The sequence below is a fragment of the Puntigrus tetrazona genome, chromosome 22, assembly GCF_018831695.1.
Source record: "Puntigrus tetrazona isolate hp1 chromosome 22, ASM1883169v1, whole genome shotgun sequence".
NCBI classification, from domain to species: domain Eukaryota; kingdom Metazoa; phylum Chordata; class Actinopteri; order Cypriniformes; family Cyprinidae; genus Puntigrus; species Puntigrus tetrazona.
This window is the reverse complement of record NC_056720.1, coordinates 10213225-10237436: the sequence shown is the minus strand read 5'-3', so window position 1 is coordinate 10237436 and position 24212 is coordinate 10213225. Positions and strand designations below refer to the sequence as shown.

General features: G+C 37.9%; 1 protein-coding gene across 1 annotated transcript; it reads right to left on the bottom strand.

Annotated features, from left to right (window-relative positions):
* Positions 1 to 6127: 6127 nt before the first annotated feature.
* On the bottom strand, positions 6128 to 13847 carry fstl3 (follistatin-like 3 (secreted glycoprotein)). Its single transcript, XM_043223395.1, has 6 exons — positions 13635 to 13847; positions 12234 to 12419; positions 9337 to 9552; positions 8140 to 8367; positions 7979 to 8060; positions 6128 to 7489 (listed from the first exon to the last, which is right to left on the bottom strand). The coding sequence occupies exons 1-5, from the start codon at positions 13708 to 13710 to the stop codon at positions 8026 to 8028; spliced, it is 741 nt and encodes a 246-aa protein (XP_043079330.1). The 5' UTR covers positions 13711 to 13847; the 3' UTR covers positions 6128 to 7489; positions 7979 to 8025.
* Between the last annotated feature and the right edge of the window lie 10365 nt (positions 13848 to 24212).

The following is a 24212-nucleotide window of genomic DNA, read 5'->3' as shown; positions in this document are numbered from 1 at the left end:
TCAATGTTTTATTCACGTAGGACTATGGATGTCCACAAACACTCAGATTTTAGACTTTTAGTTTTCTATATTGAACATGACAAAAATGCAATGCTTTCTGCGCATTAAAGCAGACTAGAAAATACAGATTTGGGTGCAGAAATTCAGTACATGAAGTACAAATGCAAATGCTTAAACAGTTATTTCTACTTATAAAAAGTCGATTGTTGCATATATTAATGTTTTAGAATAATGACGCTGTTTTCTGTTGGTTTATTTGGGTTAAGCTTTATTGGACTACGAATTCAGAGTAAATGTTGATTACATATTATGACCAGCAGGTGGCGCGATTGCTCAAATTTCTGCTCTTATTGCTCTTAATTTTTTAATAGTACATTAATTCTTTCAAATCAAATAATACATAAATTCTGTGAGATTAGAAGCTTATGCGGATGAGCAGATATATTAGCCTAAAATATGAGCAACATAATGCGGTTTCACCGGGTGTCGTAATAAAAGCGTTTAAACCTGTCAAATTCCACTCTCACTAGTTACTTATTTTTCACAGTCATCCAGTAAATGAAAAATGATGAAAAAATGATTAGTTTAGCATCGTGACGGATTTCAAGGGACGAGATCTGCATCTGCTTTTTAAGCTCTACTTAAGTGTTTTATCACATTTAAAAGAAATCCTTGGGGCTTTCGGGAAAGAAAGGCAATAAATCCATTCTTGGATTCATTTTCCAAGTTCCTTAAGCACAATCCCACGCGGCCTGTAGAACCGATGATTTAATGGCCTGTAGAGACATATCTGTAAAATTTCAATCCAAACCCTGTGGCTGCCGGGTTTGTGCGCTACCTATTGAAATGCCTCCAGTTGACAGAAACAGATCTGAATCTCAGGGAGAAAGTAGGAGTTTCCGCATAATTGTCCCTCGGCCAATCATGGCCCTCTGTCCACTCGCCTGACCGCGATTTAAGATATCATTTTTAGGGTGTGCGTTCGCTAGGAGCAAAAACATGGGCTGTTCAGCTTTACAACTGGGAATCAGCTATTTATGAAGCGCTCAGCTTGTGTTTACTTAGTGAGCAAATTCAGTAGGCCATTAAGTAAGAAAAAAAAAACAAAAATCACACATTTCTTTTGGTTTCTGAACATTAAACAGTTGATTTTATGACATGAAAGTGCTATTTGGTTGCCACAACGCCAGCGTGCATAAAAATAGTTGGCTGCACTATATTATTGGTCAGGCCAAATCATGAGCGACTGATAATGAGAAAACGCCCCCCCTTATTTATGCTGAAGTCATATTTCTGTTAACAAGGTTGTTCGGTTCATGAAGTCTTCAGTTCTTCGGGCGCATGGGTGAGCTTTATCTGATGTGTGTGGGAGCCATGACTGGAGGAATCTGACAGCACAGACGCTGCTATGTTTGCGCTCATTAACTCAGCTATTGTATCCACTGACCCTCGTGCGACACCCCCACGTCTGTCCCAGCTGAAGTAGCCTATTTGTGTCTGAAGAGTATACCAACATCTATTCAGAACTATACGGAAATCCCCGTTCTCATTAGTTGTTGTTAATCATTATTTATTTATTTGTAGCTGGTTGACTGTTTGGTTTTTCCTTCACATTTTATTTTATTTAATATTTAGAAACACCAATAGTCTAAATTAAATTGTGTGTGACATATATCATGGCTTTATAATTTGTCATTTCATTTTATAGCATTTCAGTTATTTTTATTTATTTGTTTGTTTGTTTAATAATTAATTAATACGTTTTTAAAGGCTAAAAGTTATATAATTATTTATAACTAATATATTTGTGATTAAAAAAAATTATTAGCTCTAAATAAATGAGATCTCAATATAAAAAAAACACAATAAAACCAACAGTGATGTTATGAAATATTATTGTGATTTAAAATGCATGTTTTTTTTTATTTGAATGTACTTAGCAGTCTTCTCTGTCACTGGATCTTTCAGAAAAATAACTGTAATATGCTGATTTGACGCTTGACGTATTTCTTATTATTATCAAAAGCAAAAACAGTAATGTGGTTTAATATTTTTGTAGAAACTGAAAGTTCAAAAGAACGGCATTTATGTTAATCTTTTGTAACATTTTACATGCGTTTACTTAATAAATCTTACTTTCGAAAAATGTAATGTGCCCTTGCATAAAGTAAAAAGAAATAAAAGAACACTTTTATTTCTACTTTTATTTCTACACTTAAAATGATTTGTAGACTTCATTTTAACACTTAATTTTAACATACACTATTATTACATTGTCCTCCGGTTTCAGAGACAAGGTTTAATTCTAGTCCTAGACTAAAATATAACATTTAACATGCGATGACTGATCTTAAAATATATCAGTGTCTTTTTTTGTCTCAAGATGCAAACCAGTAATGTTATTTTCTTAAGCACATTTATAAAAAAAATACTTAAATGTCCTAATTGAGCTACGGCCTAATCCCGGCTTAGTCTAAGCCCTTTCTTTGAAACCGGCCTATAATCTGAACATTGTATCCTTGTGTCTCTCTCCTAAGAGCTCTAGCGTTCATCGCATCCGAGTCAACGTTTCATGAACCCCTGATTTTGACTTCTCCGCAGGCCGGACCATTAGACTGCAGCTTCCTGGGGTCCTGAGTCATGCGCTAGTTTAGGTTTGAACAACTGGACTCCGTCATCGAACACCCGTCTGCAGGCGCCATGCGTCAGACGGAGCAGTAATATACTGTTGATGCGAGCTATCCACACCAGCTGGGAGTATTGCTTCACACGTGGTGAAGAAACACACCGTGTTCCTGATAACAAGGATTATTTTCAAAAACTCAAATGTTATCATTTACTCATCATCATGTGTTTCGAAACCAAACACACTTTCATCCGAGGATCGCAAAAGGGGTTATAGCGGACTGGCCTTTTCTGCACCACGAAAGTGAGCGGTGACCCAAGCTTAAATCAATATTTGCCTCAAATTTTGACTTAAAGGTGCAGTGCGTATTATTTTGGAGGATCTTCAATATAATGTATGTAACTATGGTGTACGAAGACCTTATACCGTTATGTTTTAATTAACTTAGAATGAGCTATTTATATCTACATGGGTTTTCTTACGTGGAAGTCACCAGCGTTTTGTGATTATGTTCATGCGAATACAACACTGACACAATGATGAAGAAGTGACAATGATATTTGCAATAACATATAGATTCATTGAATAATTAAGTAAATATAATGTCATGATACAATATCACGATGTCCAGACTACAACATCTCGATACTGTATCGCAACCGTAGCTTTTCTAAAGGGACGGGTGAGCGGGGTACGAGACATTGGTTGCCATTTTACGTCTAACATTTACAGATATAAACTAATTTATTCTATTTAGTGCCTTCAGAAGTCACTAAAGTCACTATGTTGCCCCTGGAAACGTCCATCGTCGGTGGCACAAAGCCATGGTTGAGTTAGATTGTTTTTGGTCGCTTGGAAGGTAATAGCCAGTCCAGATTAGTCGATTGGACTTGGTCAGGCCTCAGCGCATTAAAAAATGTTACAGTTGCTTTACATTACAGACCAGTAATGACTTCGATGGTGCAGATAAGAGGAAATGGATCTGGATGTTTTTGTGGTTCTCATGCACAACAGGCGAAGATGTCAACTTGAGGGCCTGTCCTGCAGACAGATCACGTATCGTAAGCCAACTCTGTGGCTGAATTTCACAGAAAATGGACCCCATATGGGCAGATGAGAAGAAATGGGATTTTTTGGAGACATTGTATCGTTTATGAAGAAACTAAAATAGTGTACGTTCATTTCCAACGTCCAACATGAGGCGTGGGTAAATTTGGCTGATATTTGGTGGAAATGGAAACAAAATCTATACTTAATTATCATATAGCTAATTATCAATTGGGGATACATATAATATTTTATAATAACATTATTAAAAAAAAAAAGCATTGACGCAAGTGTTGTTTTATTTGAGACATATTAGAATCATTTAAGTCAAATCCTATCTTTATTTTTAGACCGCACAGAGAGTCATAGTGAGATCAGGCAGATAAAATCTTTGCTGGGTTTGCTGAAGATTGCACTCAACCGGGACATTTGGTGGTTGCATAACTTCCGATGCATACTGTCGTCTTAATCTATTTTACTTGAAGCAAAATGTAATTGCTTGCACCCGTTAACCTTAAGCATGTGGTTTTGGTCCATTTACAGGAATAGTGTAGCCAAAAATGACAATTCTATTATTATTCAGCCCTACTCACTCGCCATATCGTTTCAAACCCATATGAAACAAAACAGGAGATGCTTTGCGGGATGTCCAAGCTGCTCAATTCTAAAATGAGGACCACAGATGATCAACAGTTTGGTCGCCATGTAGGAAAAACCAGCTAAATGTCTCTGTTCGTGCTCCAAAGCCCTTTGGTTTTGATGCTTAATCGAATGTGTTTCTGAAAGTTTTCCAATTCTGCTTAACCCTTAAATGTACGAGTGACCCTAGCACAGAAAAAAAAACATCTCTTGATATTTTAAGAACAATCACAGAAGAATAAAATAAAGCATGTTTTCGTTACCTTTTGAAAGTGTGTTCAATTTGAGAAGATGATTTTTTCATCGCTGTCCTCATGCTCTTCCACAGCACAATCAGCATCTGGCTCATATTCGCAATTTCAACCGTGTCGTTTTCAGTGACTTCACAATTAATATTTCGATCCGCTTATTCGCCATTTCCACCATCACCGTGACATTTATATTTCAACGCGTACGGTAATTGCTTGGCAGTAAGCCATTCAAACCAGTTCATTTTTTACTATTGTTTCATTTATTTACGAATGTACTTTTTTTTATTGATTTTGTCTCGTCAATTTTTCCGCTCAACTCTTATGTCATCTGTCTGGTGTAAAGCAGTCGAAAGCAGCTTTTAGCGGCCTGTCATCAGGTCCCCTTCCCGTATCCATCCGGAAAATGAACGGTGGATCCCGACAACACACGGCATTTAACTTTACCGCTCTGCGTGTGTCACTACACGTAATTACCGATGCTTTGATAGCGTCTGGTTTGCGCTTCCTGCACGTTTTGAATCGGTAAACCAGCCTGTAACGACACACACCATGAACAAATTAGGGGCGCCGCTCATAATGAGTGTGACAACACAAGTGACGCACGAGCGGTGATTCTCCAGAGATGGAATTCTGAATAAAAATGTCACATCAGCTATGAATTGATTCCAGGATGTGGCAAACCTTGCAAGTCAGACATAGCAAGAAGATCGCCTCACTTTCTACACGGCGTACAGTGCGGATTTACTTGAACACCCAAACAAACAGAACTTCGTTTCTTATTTGGACAGAAGGCAAACATCATTTCAGACACCGAACACCTGATGACCTCCTTCTGTCATAACAAGAAAATTAAATCAGGCCTGTAAATTGCTTTCAGGATCGCTGAGGAACATTCTAGACAAACAGAAACGGCTATTTCTTTTTTAAACACGGAGAAAAGGGAGACGTCGAAACAATGCATTACAAACATTTTTATGGAATTGTTATGGCCTGCTAGAGCAAACAATTAATTCCAGTTCCAATGTAATAAAAGAGCCCTGGATCAGAATATAAACATCTCTCAAAGTTAAACCAGATGCGGAGTGCAGTTGGGATTCGGGAGAGCCTCTCAAAGAGGGGGAAAAACAAGAGAGCTTTTTCAGACAGGAAAATGAGTCAATAACCCCTATATTTCTTACTACTGCCACTGTGTGAAGGGGCCAACTCATAGACGGCAGACTAATCCTTCCAAGTCCCCCCAACAATGTTATATAATTGGGAAAAATCTCAAACTTCATTCCTTAGAAAGACTATTGAGAGTACATTCTTTAAATTATAAATCCTGTTCAATTTTAAAGTGTTTTGCACAATACCATGATGTTGCAATGGCCACCTGGGGACTCTCTGAGAGACCTGGCGCTCGGAAAAAATTCACTTCAGTTCGAAAAATTATGGGAATAACTATGTTTCAGTTCTAGCTTATGATAGGCTATTATTAGCATTTGCAAATTTTCAAATAACTTAATAGTGACACGAATTGGGACAAAATCTTACGCACGAATCACCAACAAGTGTGAGACTCCTGTTAAGACAGTAAAATGTTTTTAATGAAAACAATTTATGTGAATAATACAAATATATGCAGTTGAATCGGTTCGGTTTTACAGGATGTATTTAGGTACTGCAGAAGGTCTCTGTTTGCAGTAAGGCTGAAATATCCATGATCTTAAACAAAATATACAAAACTAAAGAAAAATGATGTCCATGTCCCATGTAAATAAGTATTATAATTATAATAAAACATATAAACTAATATTAAACATTTACTACATCAAGTGTACTATACTATATACTATACATTTTCTAAAATATTTCATTGTTTCTATAACAATTTTTATTGTTAAATATAATTGTATCGTTAAATATTAGACACTTTATTGTTAAATATTAGAATAAATATTTTTTAATGTATCATTATTTCTAAACTATCAATACCTTTACTGACGAATACCATGAATTGGGCTTCAAAATCTTGAGCAAGAACCATTACAATCATATTAACGCAACATTAATTTTGTGTTTTAATAAAAAAGTAAGTAAACAATACAAAAATAAGCAATTGAATAAACTGAATTTACACTATATATTCAGATACTGCAAAAGGTCTCTATTTACAGGAAGGTTAAATATCTACTGAAATTAATGGAACTTGTACAATGATGATTTACACAAATACCTGCGTCAACCAATTTTTTTTTTCTTCTTTTTTTTTCCCCTAACAAAATACAATCGACTGGGAATCAGATAAAACACCAAGTCATTGAAATTCCCCCTATGACCATTTAAGTATACAACAAGGTCAAGAGACCATAAAGACTCAAACACACACAAAATGACAAAAACACAGCCCCACAATGTGAAAACCACTGCAACAGTAGAATGTACTGTACATTATTTGACTGTCCCAGCATCCTCGTAAAAAAAAAAAAAAAAAAAAAAAAAAAAAAAAAACTGCTGCCATCAGACTGTATCTGGTAATTTCATTGCTTGGTGGGTGGCTCAGTTTGGTCTTCACGTCAGTGTGAACGTGGCCTGGAAGCGTAGCTGTTTTGGCTGAGTAATCCCTCCGAATACAAACAGTACACGCACAACACTTTATCTCATTGAGTAAGTAGTCTCCCATGTCCATAGGAATTTCAACTGTGACTCCGCATGGCTTTTGCAGAGAGGAACATGTTTGGGAAAGCTGTACTTTTGGAATGTTCAAGAAGATATTTCAGTGGTGTTTGGTCATTGTTTTTTGCTGGTTAGCGTGCTCTGTTCATGATAGAGTTGTCAGAAAGCTCATGGATGACAATGCTGTTACACATTGCTCGGAAGTGCTCGCGTCAAGGTTCCCACTGTCTTAGAAAACTATGAAAATGTTTTAAAATGATCATTTCCAGGTCTGGAAAAACATGGGAATTAACAGTTAATATATAATAATGAAACATATAAATAATATAAAATACGCCAGATGTTATGCTCTAAAATATTTAATTGACAAGAAATAGCTCTTTGTGAAAAAAATAGACATTTGTTATCCAGTAATCATGAGGAAATTCATAGGTATGAGAATGTGCATGTTTGCATTATTCAGTTTCGATGTGTACCTGAAAGCTGTAGCAAAACCCACAATAAATACCTTGATAAAGGCAGCTGATGTACGGATATATGGTGTTAACATAAATAACACGGACTTCCTTACTTTTCTCCAATAAATAGTAGCTTGTAGTATATTTACAATATGCACACTGTCAATTCATCAGTTCGGTTGTCCTGTTAAAACCACACATTTTCTTTAAGTATGAATTGCATGCGTATAAAATACTAGTAGTGGTTCTTTGGAGCAGAGAACCGTGTTGTGAGACTATATGTTTCAAACAGGTTCTCTCACGTCTTATGTGCCATCATAATATGTACATGGATCTGCTCTTGACGTCCTCAGAAGAGCGAATTCTCCTCGCTTCCTTCATTACCTGTAAGACACGATGTTAAAATGAGTTCAACAAGTCCAATGTGGATACATCAGAATCTTGCAGGTGTGTAAAAACGTACTTCTGCAGTGTCCATAATGGCGGACCCCTATGGATCGACCCAAAAAGCAGGTAGCCCTACGCAGGTGGCAGGCACTGGGGTAAGTGATGTTATCGTTGCCGCAGATGGTTTGCTCAGTGATCATGGGCATCGGGCAGGGTGCGGTGCGGCACATGACGCAGTGGGCACTGTTGGTCTGGTCCGTCACGCAGGTATGTGTCCCAGGACATACAACATTTGAGCAGGACTCTAAAAGAGTAGCGTCGATAATCAAGAAAGTGACTATTTAGAAAATGGTGCAACTGACCACCAGGGTCTAAAACTTACTCTGCACTATTTAGCCAAAAACAAAGCAAGAATGAGAGTGAATAGAACTGAGCGCAAACTTAAACGGTTACTTCACCCCAAAATAAAAAGTTTGTCATTAATCTCTTACACCCATGTCATACCAAATCTGTAAAAGCTTTGTTTGTCTGAACTCAATTTGAGATCTTTTGGATAAAATTCGAGAGGCTTTCCCATTGTCCCATTGACTGCCAAGTAATGAATACTGGCTAAGTCAAGAACAGTATGAAAGACAGAATAGCCCATTTGCCATCACTGGTTCAATCTTGATGTTTGTGTCTCTCCTCATCATGGTCGTGCTGTTTTGAAGAGTATCGTTGGATGTAAACTACGTACGCTGCGACACACAAATACAATATTTTCATTTACATCAGAGCGTAAATACATGTATAAAATGCATCTGTGTGGCACAGCTGACACGTCCAGCAGATACTCTCCAAACTGGCTCTACGGTGATGCAGAGAGACACAGAGGAGACAAATTCACAAAAAACATCACTACCTAAAATTGAGATTGAACCACTGATAGCAGATAGACAATTTGGATGATGTCTTTCATACTTTTCTGGACCTCAACAGTTGATTACAGTATTTGGGACAGTTCCAGGTTTCATCCAAAATATCTTGGCTTGGTTAATCCTCAGGACACAATTTAACTATTGAAACGACATAGGGATGATTAATGCAGTCAATTACATTCAATGCAATCAAGTACAAGGGACTAGTAAATATTAATAGAAGCTTATCAGAATACATATGGCAAACACAAACTTGTAATTTAGTTCTGGTTATAATCTGAGGCTGAAGCTTTTCAGTCAGCCTGCAAAACATTTTACCAAAATAATGGACTCAGCATGTGGAACTTGCTGCGTACTTTTGCATTCCCCCTGGTACATAATCTCCAGGTCAGGGTGACCTCTGCAGCGAGCCATCAGGAGTGCACACTCGTCCTTGTATGAGTTTCCATCGCTCCCACACACGGCGTGTTTAGTGGAGATGTTGGAACAGTCTGGAGAGCATACGCACTGGGGACGTCCAGACTTCATCCTGCACACCTTTCCAGGGCCACAGTTGACCCCCTCGCAGTTCTCTGCAAGACAAAGTTGGTGGACAAAAGTCGATTATAAGGAAACCTGTATATTTAATACTGAAAAATGAAATAATTGTCACCTCGCATTTGTATTTTTATGCATAGCGCACTGTTAGCTTAGCAACATGCTAACATCAACACTCTCGGACTCAATTGCAAGTAGAGTAATTCTGAGTCAATGAGTCACCCATTGACATAGTCCAATAATTGTCTATTCTACTCAATTCAAGCCAGAGAAAATAAAACACATCAGAAAGTCTTTCTATGATTCAGGTCCCGTTATCCCAGCTTATGGTTCCCATTCCTGCAAGTTCTTTAATATCCTGTTGCTCCCCTTCCTTGTGAAGCCAACCAAATCACTCAAGGCCGAATCAGATACCTCTACCTCCACTGGAAATCCCAGCATAACCCTGTTATGTTTCCTCAAGATCCGCCGGCAGTCACACATGATTTACGAACTGCCTTGTCTGCCCCTGAAAAACAAATGTAAGGAAATGCGCCGGACAGACGCTAAGCGCGAGTTGAGCTTTCAGGAATGCTTTGAAGCATTTTGACATTGAGAACATGCTGGGGAGGTCACACAGTAGGGTCCGCCAGTCCATATAGTTTTATGATAATGGAAACAAACGCCATGGAACAAACAATATAACAGACTTTCACTTCCAGTGTTTCTTCACCCCCCCCTCACCCCAAGTGTCTGACGATGCTAATTGTGTTTGAGGGTTATGAGGACCAGACCTCTCCAGCATGTGGCACACATTTTTCTTTGCGGTGTGCTGGAATTCAGTCATCTCCGAGAGGGAAAGGCAAAACAAGTCTGCTTTCCAATAAGCATTGGGAAAGAGTGAATGCTGAGAGAGCGAGGAGAGAGAATGAGGGAGATATAGTTGCTATTATGTCTGCCTAACTATTTTTTTCTTTCATTTTATGCATAATGAAACATGTCTAGAATTTCTAAATGATTAAAATGCGGGATGGAATCCAACTTCTTCCAATAGGGATCTATGTAATCAGGAATTTTGTGTGAGGACGAAATCCATGCAATCTGGAATTTTGATTTGCAATATGCTATTACTAATCAGAAGTAGGTCGTATTAAGGTGCATTCACATTTTATCATTGTTCAGTGAAGGTAACAATCAGTTATTTCAATAGAAATAATCAAAAAGGCAAAATCTAAGTGGTCAGCAATTCTAATCAGATGTAGGTCATATTAAGCCTAGTTCACACAACATGATTTTAAGGCTGATTTGCAATGTAATGAGTTTGTCGACAGGTCAGGCTGTTATCAGGGAAGAGTGATAGGGACTCGTCAGTCTTTATATGTGTGAACTGCTTAACGATACATCAAGATCCAAACAAATATCTAGCATGCCAAATATTTGAACCGGTCAGCCAAATCGACATCGCATGGCTTCTGGTGTCTTGACGAGCTATAGCCAATGAAAGAGCAAGGCATGGGTTGAGGTCACCAAAAGAAAAACAACAGCAGCAACGTGGCATAAAGAAAAGTTTGGACACGATAAATGGAACAAAATCCGGACAATCAGGAACTTTTGAATGTGCAACTGATATTGATATGTTGGTCATATTTAAGTGCAGTCACATTTACTGTTGTTCTGAATATTTTACAGGAATATCCAGTCATTTCAAAAGGAATTCACAAAATCTTACATTTTACATTGGGGCAAAATCCACAGAATCTCGCAATTGCTATCTATGTCAGGAATTTTGTGTAAGGGCAAATTATTTGCCCACAAAGATTGGCCAAGCTGGTCCTGCGGATGTGGCTTGTTGACCAGCAAAAAGCTGCATGGTTTCAAAGTGACTTCACAACACTGTTGACAATTGACAATGGAGCTTTTTCAGACACCAAGATTTTAATAATGTCACTACAACTTTAGTGGGAGGAACCTCTCATTCTGGAGAGCATTTGATTGCATGAAATGAGCGAGAGCAAGATGACTCACCAATTTCTTGGTTTCCTTGTAGGTGGATGATTATAAATTTTAAATGCATCTATCTGCTAAAATTACCTGCTAAAAGTGAATTTTAAGAGTGCACAATCATACAGATTACCCCGAAGCTAATAGATATGCACTAAAAGCCACATAACTACCATTTTGAGCACAATTATGGGCTTACTGGGCTGAGGAAATTCTTTCTAATTATTATGTCGGCTAACTTGTTTACTCCAGTAATAACACTCTGTGTTTAAAATGTCTGATAAATGTAGAGGTTTGGAGCCTTTATATGAACCTACGTACCTGGCCAAGGCGATGAGTAGTAAATGATTTCCACAACAGTCGGGGAAAGTTAAACAAAACATCTGGTGTAGATCCATGCTTTTTAAACTTGCTGAAGAACTGCACTGCAAAAGAAAACTCTCCAAAGCAGCATTTGGCCTACAGAAGTAGATTTTATCTCCTCAACCAAAATGGTTTCAGCCCTAATTTGCAAATAAGGAATGTTCTCTTATGTGTGTAGAAGGCTTAAAATGGTAAACACTCAAATGGGTAAAAAATGTTGTCAGGGTAAAAACGCTTTTGGTACTTTGTACTTTGGTACTATGGTGCACCTTTCTGTGTAGTAACCAGTCTTTCACTGATATCAACAAGTTAAACGGGACAACCCAGTCTACCTGCTGAGATCTTAGAATAGAAGGTAAATACGAGTCTGTACCTTTGCACGGCTTACAGGAAACTATTCCCAGGAATCCCAGCAGGCTGACTTCATTGATAGGCAGACTGGTATTGGACCAGGCGGTGTCCAGACGGCCCGCTGCACAGCACTCTTCCCTGCTCACGCCTCTCATGAGCACCATGTCACAGCGGTGCTCCGGACCCTGCTGGAGCCAGCACATGCCAGCTAGACAAACACATACAGAACGAAACATACATAATACATCTCAGAGACATTGCCAGCAATGCGACCTTGACATCAACTTGTGATGTATTTTCTCCATTCCCTCACAGTTGCTCATATAAATCTGGAAAGTATCTGATGACTAAAACAAAGACGATCTCAGATATGTTCAAAAACCCAACGAAATATGTAATTTGAGGAATATCTGAAGTTATGAGGAATGAAGGGACGTTTTTACAGGATTTTACAGGCTTTAGCTGGTCAACCAGCCTGGTCCTGGCAAGCAGGTTTTAGAGAGGTTTTAGACGCTTTTCAGCTAGGGCCAGCTTGTCTTAGCTGGTCAGGCTGGGAGACCAGCTGGAACGGCCAGCTAAAACCAGCCTAGCCAGAACGGATGGTCAGCTAAAACCAGCTACTTCCAGCTTAAACGAGCGTGACCAGCCTTTCAGAAGCTGTCTTTACATAGACTGTTTGATTTTGCTCAGAGTTGGCATTAATGCATTTACACAAATACAACTTTGATACTAAGGGGTGAGGTCGGTCAGAGCAGGCTTAATTTAATCTGTTTTTTAATGCTGCATTCCCTGCTGAAAAAAACAGCTAAAACCAGCCTAGGCTGGTTGGCTGGTCTCAGCTGGTCTCCCAGCGTGGTCTTAGTTGGTTTAAGCTGGTTGTTAGCAGGCACATAACGTGTAAAGATTCCCTATTTCTGTTTAATTCCTCAAAGGTCGTTATCAGTTTCTGAACACGTGGTTAACTAACGCAATGTCACACATTTAACAGAGCAAGCAATAAATGCCATTGCAATAAATTAAAGTGCATTTGCAAAATGAACATTATTGGAGCCTACTCATGAAGGAGGGCCAAAGAAAACTTATAATAGGCTTTGAATTATGATTTGTTTTTCCATTAAAGTATATATATATATATATATATATAGGCTTATACAACAATATGTTACATATAAAGTTTAACAGAAATCGCCTTTGCGTGAGGAGGTAACCATAGCAACAGCTGCTCGATAGCTGTCAGTAATAAACGGTACAGGCACTAAACGCAAGTATAAATATAATGTCATTATTGCGAATTAACGCAAGTATGATCTTTAAAACGCACCAAAGTGTGTTTACTTCACATAAAACATGTGCATATGGTAATCTCGATTGCCTACACTGGTAGTTTAAAGTTGCCAAACATATTAAATATGCGTTCACTTACCGTTCGTTCGATGATCTTCAAGTATTTCACAGACTGAAATAAGTATCACACAATGTAGTACAGCCAAAAAGTTCATGATGCTGTTGAATTACGCAGACGTTTGGACCAGCGGCGTTCCTTAAAAGTACTGAGACTGATAAGAAGTCTAGAGAGCTGTTGAGGCGGGTTGTTTCCACTGGGTTTCGTGAATGGGCTTGTTGTAAGTGATTTCGGTCCGCCTCTGTATAAATATTTTGCCCGAGTAGATTATGCTTCTGGGATGGGCGATGATTCCAGCCAGTTACGTTGCTGATGCAGTTGTGTACTTGAGTCAGTTCTCGGATATGAGGCTGAAAAACTCCCACACTTCATCTCGGTCCGTCTGAACTCAGTTAACCAAGAAACTTACCGAGATAACTTTAATGGCGAATGTATAGGTCATACAAGTCTATGCATCTCTCTTTCTCTCTTTAAAATTGAATATTGAATATTAAATTCTTACATAAAAACCTAATTAATAAAATATATATATATATATATATATATATATATATATATATATATATATATATATATATATATATATATATATATATATAGGCCTTTATTATAATAATACATATATAAAAGTTTTACCTCAATATAGCATTAACCTTGAATATCCCAAAATATCCACCTTTCAGCTAAAGCCTACCTTAATTATAGAGCTCAGTCTCGTCTGACCAACGTACAAAACCACTGCTAGAGAAAACACTCAATTTGTGCGATTGCAGTTTGAACCAAAACCTCATAGTTACTGAGATTTATCTCTGTAACAACTAGCTAGCGTGGCTTCCTTTAGTATTTACTTGCTGTGTTTATAAAAGAAGAAATAAAAATCTAAAATATACATCACGTGCAAAATGTCTTAAACCGCAGGCTATGCGGTCACATTTTAATAGATGTACTATTTATGAAATAAAGTCACCTGCAGAATAATACAGCTGAACATTGTGCATTTTTGTTCAGTTTTGAACTCAAACACAGCTAGAACATTCACCGATGCTCCAGAGAGGAACATGACGCATGAAGAGCTGGGGGTGAAAACTTTTTGAATTTGAAGATGAAGGTAAGTTATACTTAATTCGTCTTCCGGGGAACATGCAAGTATCTATTGTTGCTTCTGAAGGGACGTACTACATGGAATATATGGATATATATATATATATATATATATATATATATATATATATATATATATATATATATATATAAAGTCAGATGTCCAGTAACAGATCCCAAAATCAAACAGTCACTGCTGGAAAGGGTTCAAATATGCAAAAGATGCTGGAAAGCTGAAGAATCTGCAGGACATGAAGGATTTTTCTGAAGAACAGCTGCAAATCATAATTATAAAGAAATGATTTTGTAAACATTTATTTATGTACAATATTAAATAATAATTTGGTTGCATTTTTCTTTGAAATATATACATATATACATGTATATATATATATACACATACATATGTACACACATATATATATTCTGCTAATGCTCTGGATTTATTCAAGATACTTTGTGGTTTAATTTTAATGAAAAGACCATAAAATGATCATTTTTTTAGAAGTCTCTGTGCAAGAATTTCTCCAACCGGAGGGCAAAATTAGTCTTAATTCAGCTGAATATTTTAGCTATTACACAGTTTAAATAACTGATAAGACACACCTGTGGCCAGATAAACACAGATAAACAACGCTGCGGTCACCGGCGGGGCCTGGCAGCAGTATCTTGCGGACCGTCACCTATCAGCACGTGACTTCCATTAAAACGTGGCCTGGAAGTCAACGGCGTGACCGCTAAATAGATGAGACTTAGTGTGTCTGTGGGCCGTTCAGCCATGTGGAAAACCACCATCCGCCGAGCATGGAGCTCATTAAGATGTTGTGTTCAAGACAAGGAGCTCCTTGAGAGTGGAACACATGGTTCATATTGACGATTTGGGTTCTGATGTAAACTCCCATAGTCGTGCGCTGGCATGCTTTCTTCACTGGCACACCCTGCCTTCCTCCCATCGCTGTGGTATGATATTGCATGCCAGCTAATATTTTGCAGGTTCTTCCCATATGGCTTGATCCTCAATGGAGGGTCTTTGATCTCCGAGGGGGAGAAGAAAAAGAAAGTATCACATGAAGCGTCTATATCTATGTTTATATAAAAAAGGGGGGGTGTTCTGTTGATGTATAATAATTCCCAGCGAACGCTGACCTTGAGGTGGGTGGCCGGAGGAAGCACTTGTTCAAGGACTTTCTCACGTGGTTTGGATCTACAAAAACTCACGTACTGTAGTGCTGTTTTCCATTATTCGTCCAACACTTATTCATGAATATCAGTCACTCATCGAAGATCAGAATATTTACGAGCCGCGAAAGTGAGTGCAAGAATTTACTGAAAAAACGTCTGATTTTGATTTGCAGTGATGAAAAACACATCGCGGCTGTGGCACCGCTATGACAGAATCTGAACGTGGTCTGATCCTGGTAGAAAGGAGGGGAAAAAGTACAGAATGTTTTTACAGTTGTTATGCATTTATTCAGGGGTTGGCGACCGTTATGCGTTTTTGGCCGTCCAGCATAAAGTGGTATAGCTATAGAAAAAACATATTTTATTAAAAAACAGCAAACCTAGAAACATCAGAGAATTTTAGAGCGGAAATGTAATTAATAATAATAATAATAATAATAATAATAATGCACATGTTTGTATAATAATATAGAAATAGTGGCAACAACAAAAATAATTATAATTTATATAAAAAGTGAAAAAACAACAAAAATTAAACAACATTGTTCAATAGAAATGGTTACATCTAAAAAAGTATATCTAATAATAATAAAAATTATATATATGATTTAAAAATAGATTCACAATATCTGGAAATATAAGGTATATAAGTTTAATCATTGCTAAAATTCACTGTAATTCACAATAATTCTAGGTACTGTGGCTGGAGATTTAAGCCTCATTATTTAGCAATGCTGCTCTCTACTGGTGAATGCATAAAGCAAGACTGAATAATGACCAAAAATAACGAATTACACATTTGCAAATTGGATTTCAATAATACACTACCTGATAAAGAAGTAACCCGAAAATGCAGCGCATACGCATATTAATTAAACAGTCATGCGATAGTCATTAATCTAATCATCAGGACGTAGTTATTCATTATTTTATGGTCTTTGAAGCAGATGCTCTTAGTTCTGTTCAACAATAAATACATAAATTACAAAGATGTTTTGCTAATATGATTATATTGGATAATGCTGATGCTAATGATGTTTGCTGATTTGATTTAGGGATTTTAACGGCACAGAATAAACACATGATTCATTTTGTTGCGTAATGAGATAAAAGCTTTGATTCGCATCTATGATGCAGAATAAAAGCTCGACTGGGAACAGACGCATATGCCTAATGCCATTAAACATGGCGCAGTAATCATCCGTTAATAACGAAGTAAAGCAAAACCCCACGTTTGAAGATTCGGGCATCTAAGTTCCCTTAAGTTTTGGTTGTAGCACAAATACTTTACTCACACCAGTTTCCTTTCTCGTTTGGAAGAGGAAGTAGGGGATAATTCATTCACCCCCTCACACCAACACACCTTGCCTCCTTCTTAATGGCCATTTAAAGTCCCCCCAGCTGTTCATTGATGGGCAAGTTAATCCCTCTTAGCCGGCTACGCCGTGGGGTGTATATCTTGCTGCAAAGGACGTGCTTTGACGCAACACAGACTAAAAGGAGAACACACTGGCAGGAAGCCTGGGAGCCTCAGGGCGATGGGAAGCATCCTACACCGATGTCTGCTCGGGCCTATGCCAGTGAAAAGGACACAAACATCATGCACAGTTTGCCTTCGAATTGACAAAGTAAACAATTAAGTGAGCATCTATTTGTGGCGGGTAATAATGGCTCTAAAGGCCGCCTGGAAACAAACAGACAAAGTCAGGTGAAATAAAATATGGAGGGAGCTGTAAAAATATACATTTGTTTGGGAATCTGATAACTGGACGCTGTACATTTCTTATATAGTTAGTAGATAACCTAAATTTCACCAGTACAGCTAGCCTGCAGAGCACATAACTTGCTCTTCTTGTGAAACACTTTTTCCCCTGTTGAAACCCCAAAAAAACCCAGCAGGTTTAAACCGGTCCTTTCTGGTTTATGCTGGTTTATGGTGGTCCTTAGCTGGTCACGAACCAGCATAAACCAGCGTCCCAGCTTCAAAACATACCTTAAGCAGCATATTCTGCCCTCATCGGACTACAGACTACTGGATAATGATGTTAAGATAAACTAACACAGTCGTAATGTAAAATATTTCATCATATCATACATTAAAGGCAGGGAAAAAGATTTAAGGAGAGTCCAGTCAAGCTAGCTTTGAAAGCATCCCACCATCTCTGCAAATCACTCTCCAAAGCCACGTCTCCTCCAAAGCTCATAAGAGACTTTCAACCACCATAAATGTTTTTAGACTAATCACCTACACCGCCTTTAAATGTCGCAGAGCAGATTTTAGCAGTGCGTCATCTGAAGGTTTGGATCCAAAAATGGTTGTTTGCTCATGGCCAGCGCTCCCAGAGTCCGGGGCTCTACTGAGGTAAAAAGTTGGTGTCGTTTATAAGAAATACTATGAAAGATGAATTCACGCCTTTTACTCTCGCCTTGTGAGATAAAACTACATTTTTGTGGACGTTGCCATCTAGGCTGCTGAATTTTCATTGGGATGCATGCAGTTTTCAGGGGGTTTTGCGAGAACAAAATAAAACGGCAATTGACTGATTAGCAGCATCCAAACTGTAAACTGTCGTATGAACAGGACATTTTATGAGGCACGCCGTAGGGAAATAACTCACTCCAGAGTATGGTGCTGGAAAAGAAACACGATGGTGATTAATACTATGTCCACATATTACCAGCTGTACAGTAGGTGGCACTGTTATGGCACTAGCACCTTCTATGACACTTGGCAAACTGAACTACTGTATGCTTTTGCGTTTGAAATGAGTGGGTGTAGGATGAGAGTGAGTCGTGATGTGTTGATCATAGCACTGGTCCACAGCAAAAGGCGCTAAGATTGCACCTAGATGCTCGGTAGCAGGTGTTTAAACATAAGCAGAGAGGCTAAGAGGGCAAAGATGGTTAGCAAATGCATTTTAAATCCAGACTTTAGTTCTTTGTTAGCACAAATGTTTACTTTACATTTTATTTTCACGTGAAACGCCGATGTGTGATTGATAGTTTAAATAACCGACAAACCAACTCACTCGTACACAGCGCTGGCGAAACATTGCAATTAGAGAGCGACTGAATGTTTTAATGGGAGTTATTGCAGTGCTGGCTCATTTTTGAACAACAGACAGTCATAGATGACAGCGAGGACTAATTTAGTTGAATAATGTGGTGCAGGGTCTATTGTGAGGCACTGATGGGATATCACGACAAAGCATTCAGTCTTACTCATGGCATACTTGAAAATGACCCTCAATACAAAACAAGAGGCAAAAACTGATCTGCATTATTTGTCGGTTGAATCAGTATCACACCATTGTTGAAACAACAAGCAAATTATGTTTGAAATACTATTTTGTCACAGCCCAACCAAGCTTGCCAAATAAGGAGGTTGAGGCAATAATTTCATTTTAAAATTAGCTTTAAGATAGCACTGTAGTTATGATTTTCATATGTGTTACAAGATATATAATAAGTAACATTAAAGTTTAACATTAAAGTAGTTGGCTGGATTAAGGATGTCTGGTGTTAAAACGGCACATGATCAGATTATGAGCATCTTAAACCAGCTAAAGACCAGCTCAAACCGGCATCCTAGCTTTAAAGCCTACCTAACCAACAAGTTAAGACCAGCTAATCAGGTTAGGCTGTTTTTTTCCCCTCACGTTAGTGTAAATCAGGGTTATTAGGCTACAGAATAAAGAAAATACACAAATATATGTCGTTTCCATATACTGTAGCACTGAATTATAATGTAGCTCTGGACAAATGTGTAGAAAACTATTATAGTTTGTAGCTTTAAAAACGCTGCGATTGCAGAAGAGCAGATGAAATTGTCTCATTGTTTTTTTTTATTTCTGGCTGCATTGAAGTAGAAAAATGTCTGTTTTAACGTCTCAGTCGGGGGGAAAAAAAATCTAATTTAATATATATAGACTGTTCACAACTCTTGAAAGCTTGCTAGCTCAGACGGTCAGGACACAGTTGCCATGGCAACAAATGACTGAAGCGTAACATTCTCGCGCCGGGGCAGCGTTTGAGCTCGCGGAGCTTTTCCCGCTCTCACCTTTTCCCGCGCTCGCGCTGTCACGAGGTGAAGGGACTCGACGACCTGTTAATGTTGTAAAAATAAGCAACATCAAACGCTTTCAGCTGTATTTTTAGCCACAACGCGCACTGACGGCTGTCCCCGCCTTTGTTTGTACCTAAGGTTAGTGGTCTGTGAGAGAGATACTCTCCCATCCATACAAAATGAATGCAGGCCATTTTCTGAAGCAGAAAACGGTATCATTTAGATTGCTGTGTCTTAAAAAAATGCTACGTTATGCATTACTTAACGTTATTTTAAATTCGGCTATGTTGTTATTTGCTATTGTTGCACTAAATACTTATTTTCTTGTTCGTTTGGCAATCTGTGAAAATATGGAGCAGTTCAATTTTAGACTCAACTTACTGAAACTGAAAACTAATATTGAGAGAGAGACTAAAAGTAAAAGTACAATTAAATTAGTTTGATATCATACAGCGCCGTCACCAAAGTCCTCAAACCTTTAAAACAATTCTGTGACAATCACCTAACATTCTTTTAAAAAGCTATTCTTTTAAAACTCAAAAAAGCATACAGTGCAATTTCTGCATTGAGGACCATTATGAGCCGTATCTTTTTAGTAAATCGCAAAAATGTATGAATCATTTGCAGTAGTTTCTCAATTAATTTGTCTTGTTTACTGCCACTAGTTTAATCATGTCAGAACCCAAAAGTGATACCCTGTGGTGACCGGTTCTTTACATGACATTAAAGATGAACGATATAAGTATTTTCTAAAAATAAGAGTGAATTAAATTTGATACAACTTTTCTTCTTTGTATATTTCATATCGCTCGCTGAAACGATCCCCTTTAGAATATTTTCAAACACGATTGCATTTCCTTTTTTCCCAGAAGAGTCCTAAAAGTCCCAGTGTTGAATATTTCCGATATTTTTCGGTGCTAAAACGTTATAATTACACAGAATAAGGAAGGATGCAGCTGTTATTTGCTCTCCTGTGAAATGAATTACCCTTCAATCACAGTGCACATCAGTACTCAACATGAAGCAGGATATGAGCCAAAGGTTGAAAGAAGAAGAAGAAACTTTATAAATATTTAAACAACCGAAAGGGCAGACGGGTCTTTAAAATTAACAGCACAGCTCTATGCAGATATCAATGTGAAGGGGATTTACCGTAGGATGTAGGCACCATGCTGTAACATATGCATATTTAATGACTCCTTTCAGAAAACGTCCTTGTCTTGAGGAGCAGCGTTAAGCACCGAGTTATTGTATTCGCAGCGTGCGTCTGTCTTACTGTTATGTTTTTTCGGCCACAGTGAATCGCGTGGAAGTACGTTTGAATCCTCGAACTTTTTTTTGCTTTTGTGGCTCTGCGTCCCTTGTTCGCACGCTGAAATTTACATTCTGCATGATTAACATGGATCAGGTGCAGTCTTTTCCATATTCATAAAGACCAAGACGTCTGAGCGAATCAGCTGTTATCTGAATCTCTCATCCAGAAACTTCGACCTTACTTTGTATTTGCATCCTTCTGGGACCGAGCGAGGTCTGATGACTCACCGCGAAACCGGCAAAGTTCTCGCTTTTGTTGTCACAAGGTAATGGTTTGGGAACTGAAAAATATATACACGCTAGAGCCCATATGTCAAAAAAAACGAAACCAAAAAAAAAGCTCATTACCTACCTATGCCGCGTAAGTAGAGGCCGAATTATTCCTCAGTAGGATAATGCTTCAAAACATGACTCACTGTTTGTTTTCATGCTAAATATGCTAATCGGTTCTCCTTGGACCTAAAAACATTTCCATGGGCAAGATTGGTCCGTCCTTTCTTTTGGTCCTGACTTTTGGTGTGAGGGCATCTGCTGTGGCAATCATTTCAGGTTTAATTGAGAAAACAGTACTGTTTTCTGAGCAGTTACTGTATGTTTGAACTCAAACAACTCTGTCAAACCTACATAAAAGAGTAAGCAGACTGATACCATTTAATGTTTTGATCCAAAGCACATGTGTGAACACACTTTTAAATGAACATTAAATAAAATAAATTTTGTAGATAGATGTTCACTGGCTTATCTAATTTCCTCTCTGCCTCTCTTTCTCTTTCTTCACTTATATATACACACAGTCATTTGTCCTTGAGGAGAATCTGAAAAGCTTCTTTTCAGTGATCTTTGACTTCCTTGTATCCGTTTGCTTATTAAGATCTGTACCGAAGCATACGCCATTTCAGCCGAGCGTTATAGCATCGTTTAACACGTAGCATCTGATTGGCGACACGTTGAGCCTGGAGATGAGGTGAAAGCAATGTTAGTCATAGTTTGTGTAACACGGAGAGCTGGCTAAAAGACTTTTTCTTTGAGGTCATGACGCACGAATTGCTGGCAAGTGCTGCTGTGACTGAAAAGGTATCAATTGTGACTCTCAATGTGAAGTTGGACAAATGGTAATTTAGCAAGAGGTTGTAGTTTTAGATTTAGTACGACCAGAAACCAGAAATGGTTTAAAATTATGATTATTTTTATTTAATAGTTTCAATTTCAGGATAACTGGCATTAATATTAACTTTTAGTTAACTATAACAATGCTAATCTGAAAACACATGTCACAATGTCCATCAAATATTACGTTCTAACTGAATAGTCTTGCATTTATCGAGTACAGAAGTGCAAAAAATTAATTCAAGATTATTTGAAGCCGGTCTTGCTTTTTAGACCCCAATCTGCAAATTGGAGACCTCTGCAATAGTCCGTCCATTCAAAATTGAAAAAGTAGTTAATTTTGCCGGTGCATTTGTAGTTCTCAGTTGATAATCTTAAATGAGGTCAGACAGGGCCAACCCCATTACACATTTCATTATATGTACCAAGCTCACAATTTAAGCTTGATTTTCTTTACCAGCCAGAATGCAGTTTTTGAAGTGTCATTATAGTAAATGGCAAGAAATCAGAAACGGTTCCTTTCTTCCTCAATATATGATGCTGACACCTAGAAGTACATTTTATTTCTGGGAACTCGTTACTTTCACGATGTCCTGTTTTGATTATTAAAAGCTTACTCCCCGGTTTGTAATAATGTTTGGTTATATGCAATCAAGGACCAATGATCATTTTGATTACCACATTAAGGCGGTAACTGACTTCCAATTTTAGTCTAAATGAGATGTGTTCAAACTTACAATGTCAATGTTATTTTACACATTCGATTGCTTGGTCCAAACCTAAATTCAAACAACACATATTGCTTTTTCAAATAGACTTTAAGTGTTCTTTTAAAATGTTTTTTTTTTTTTTTTTTTTTTTGTAAAAAGAAAATGGCCACTAGCTATTTTTCTATCACCCTGATTTTATGCTCATTTTGAAGTATAGCATCATTTCGCAAAAAAGAAAAAAAAATACGCTCGCTTGAGGTAGTTTTTGACTTATGCGAAGAAGGGTTAATGCGAATAATTGGACATAGAAAGGCATTTAGCAAAAAAATCCTCAAAGCGCATCAAATTTTTTTTTTTTAACTGATCGCAACCACCTTAAAAAAAGAGTAAATTCAATCATTTTTTTCTTTTATTTTGTATTTCTGTATAGTTGACTACCAGAAATGTTTTACGCGACCGTGTTCACAAACAGCAGCATCCACCTTCGTAAGCAAAAACCACACCTATAGTGTTAGCTATTATATTTGAAAATGATTATATTCAGTAGCTCGACCTACTTTTATTAGTTTATCAGGAAGTGACGATCTCTTTGACTCGTGGATAGACACAATATGCAATATTCCAATTTGGTGTATTTAAATTTGCAACTTTGGATGGAAACACGACTACTGAAAGGATCTTTGGGGAACCCGAAATACTTATTCTGTGACATCACTGCCTTTTGGAACCTTTTTAAAAGCTTCCTTAGAATTTCTGTCACAACACCGTTTTTGTCCAGCACCATGCCTTGATTATTTCCGGCATGTAGCATTTTACTCAGCTCTGGTTCTCTCTGTCGGGCTGTTGAAATAGCCGATTAGAAAGTGGTGAGTGGTAAAGTTGCCATAGCAACTGTGAGTCATTCTGCGGCAAGCGGAATAGTCACACTTCTACAATAGAATGTGCTCCCCTTTGTGTCCTTCTTTTAACACGGCCACATCTTGGATTTGGTGTGCATTCTTTTGTGTTTTCCGGTGTCAGACAGAGGGAAATGACTTCCATCACCTATAAACCACAGGCGCAGAGGTCAACTGCGTTCAAATGAACTCACAGTGAGCGGCGGTACACAGTGCTGTTTGT

Excerpts from the sequence above, each read along its gene's own strand:
- fstl3 (XM_043223395.1), bottom strand. The coding sequence starts at position 13,710 with ATGAACTTTTTGGCTGTACTACATTGTGTGATACTTATTTCAGTCTGT. Across the intron at positions 9,553-12,233 it reads TTCCTGTAAGCCGTGCAAAG|AGAACTGCGAGGGGGTCAAC; the intron begins GTACAGACTCGT and ends TTTGTCTTGCAG. Across the intron at positions 8,368-9,336 it reads GTACCAGGGGGAATGCAAAA|AGTCCTGCTCAAATGTTGTA; the intron begins GTACGCAGCAAG and ends CTACTCTTTTAG.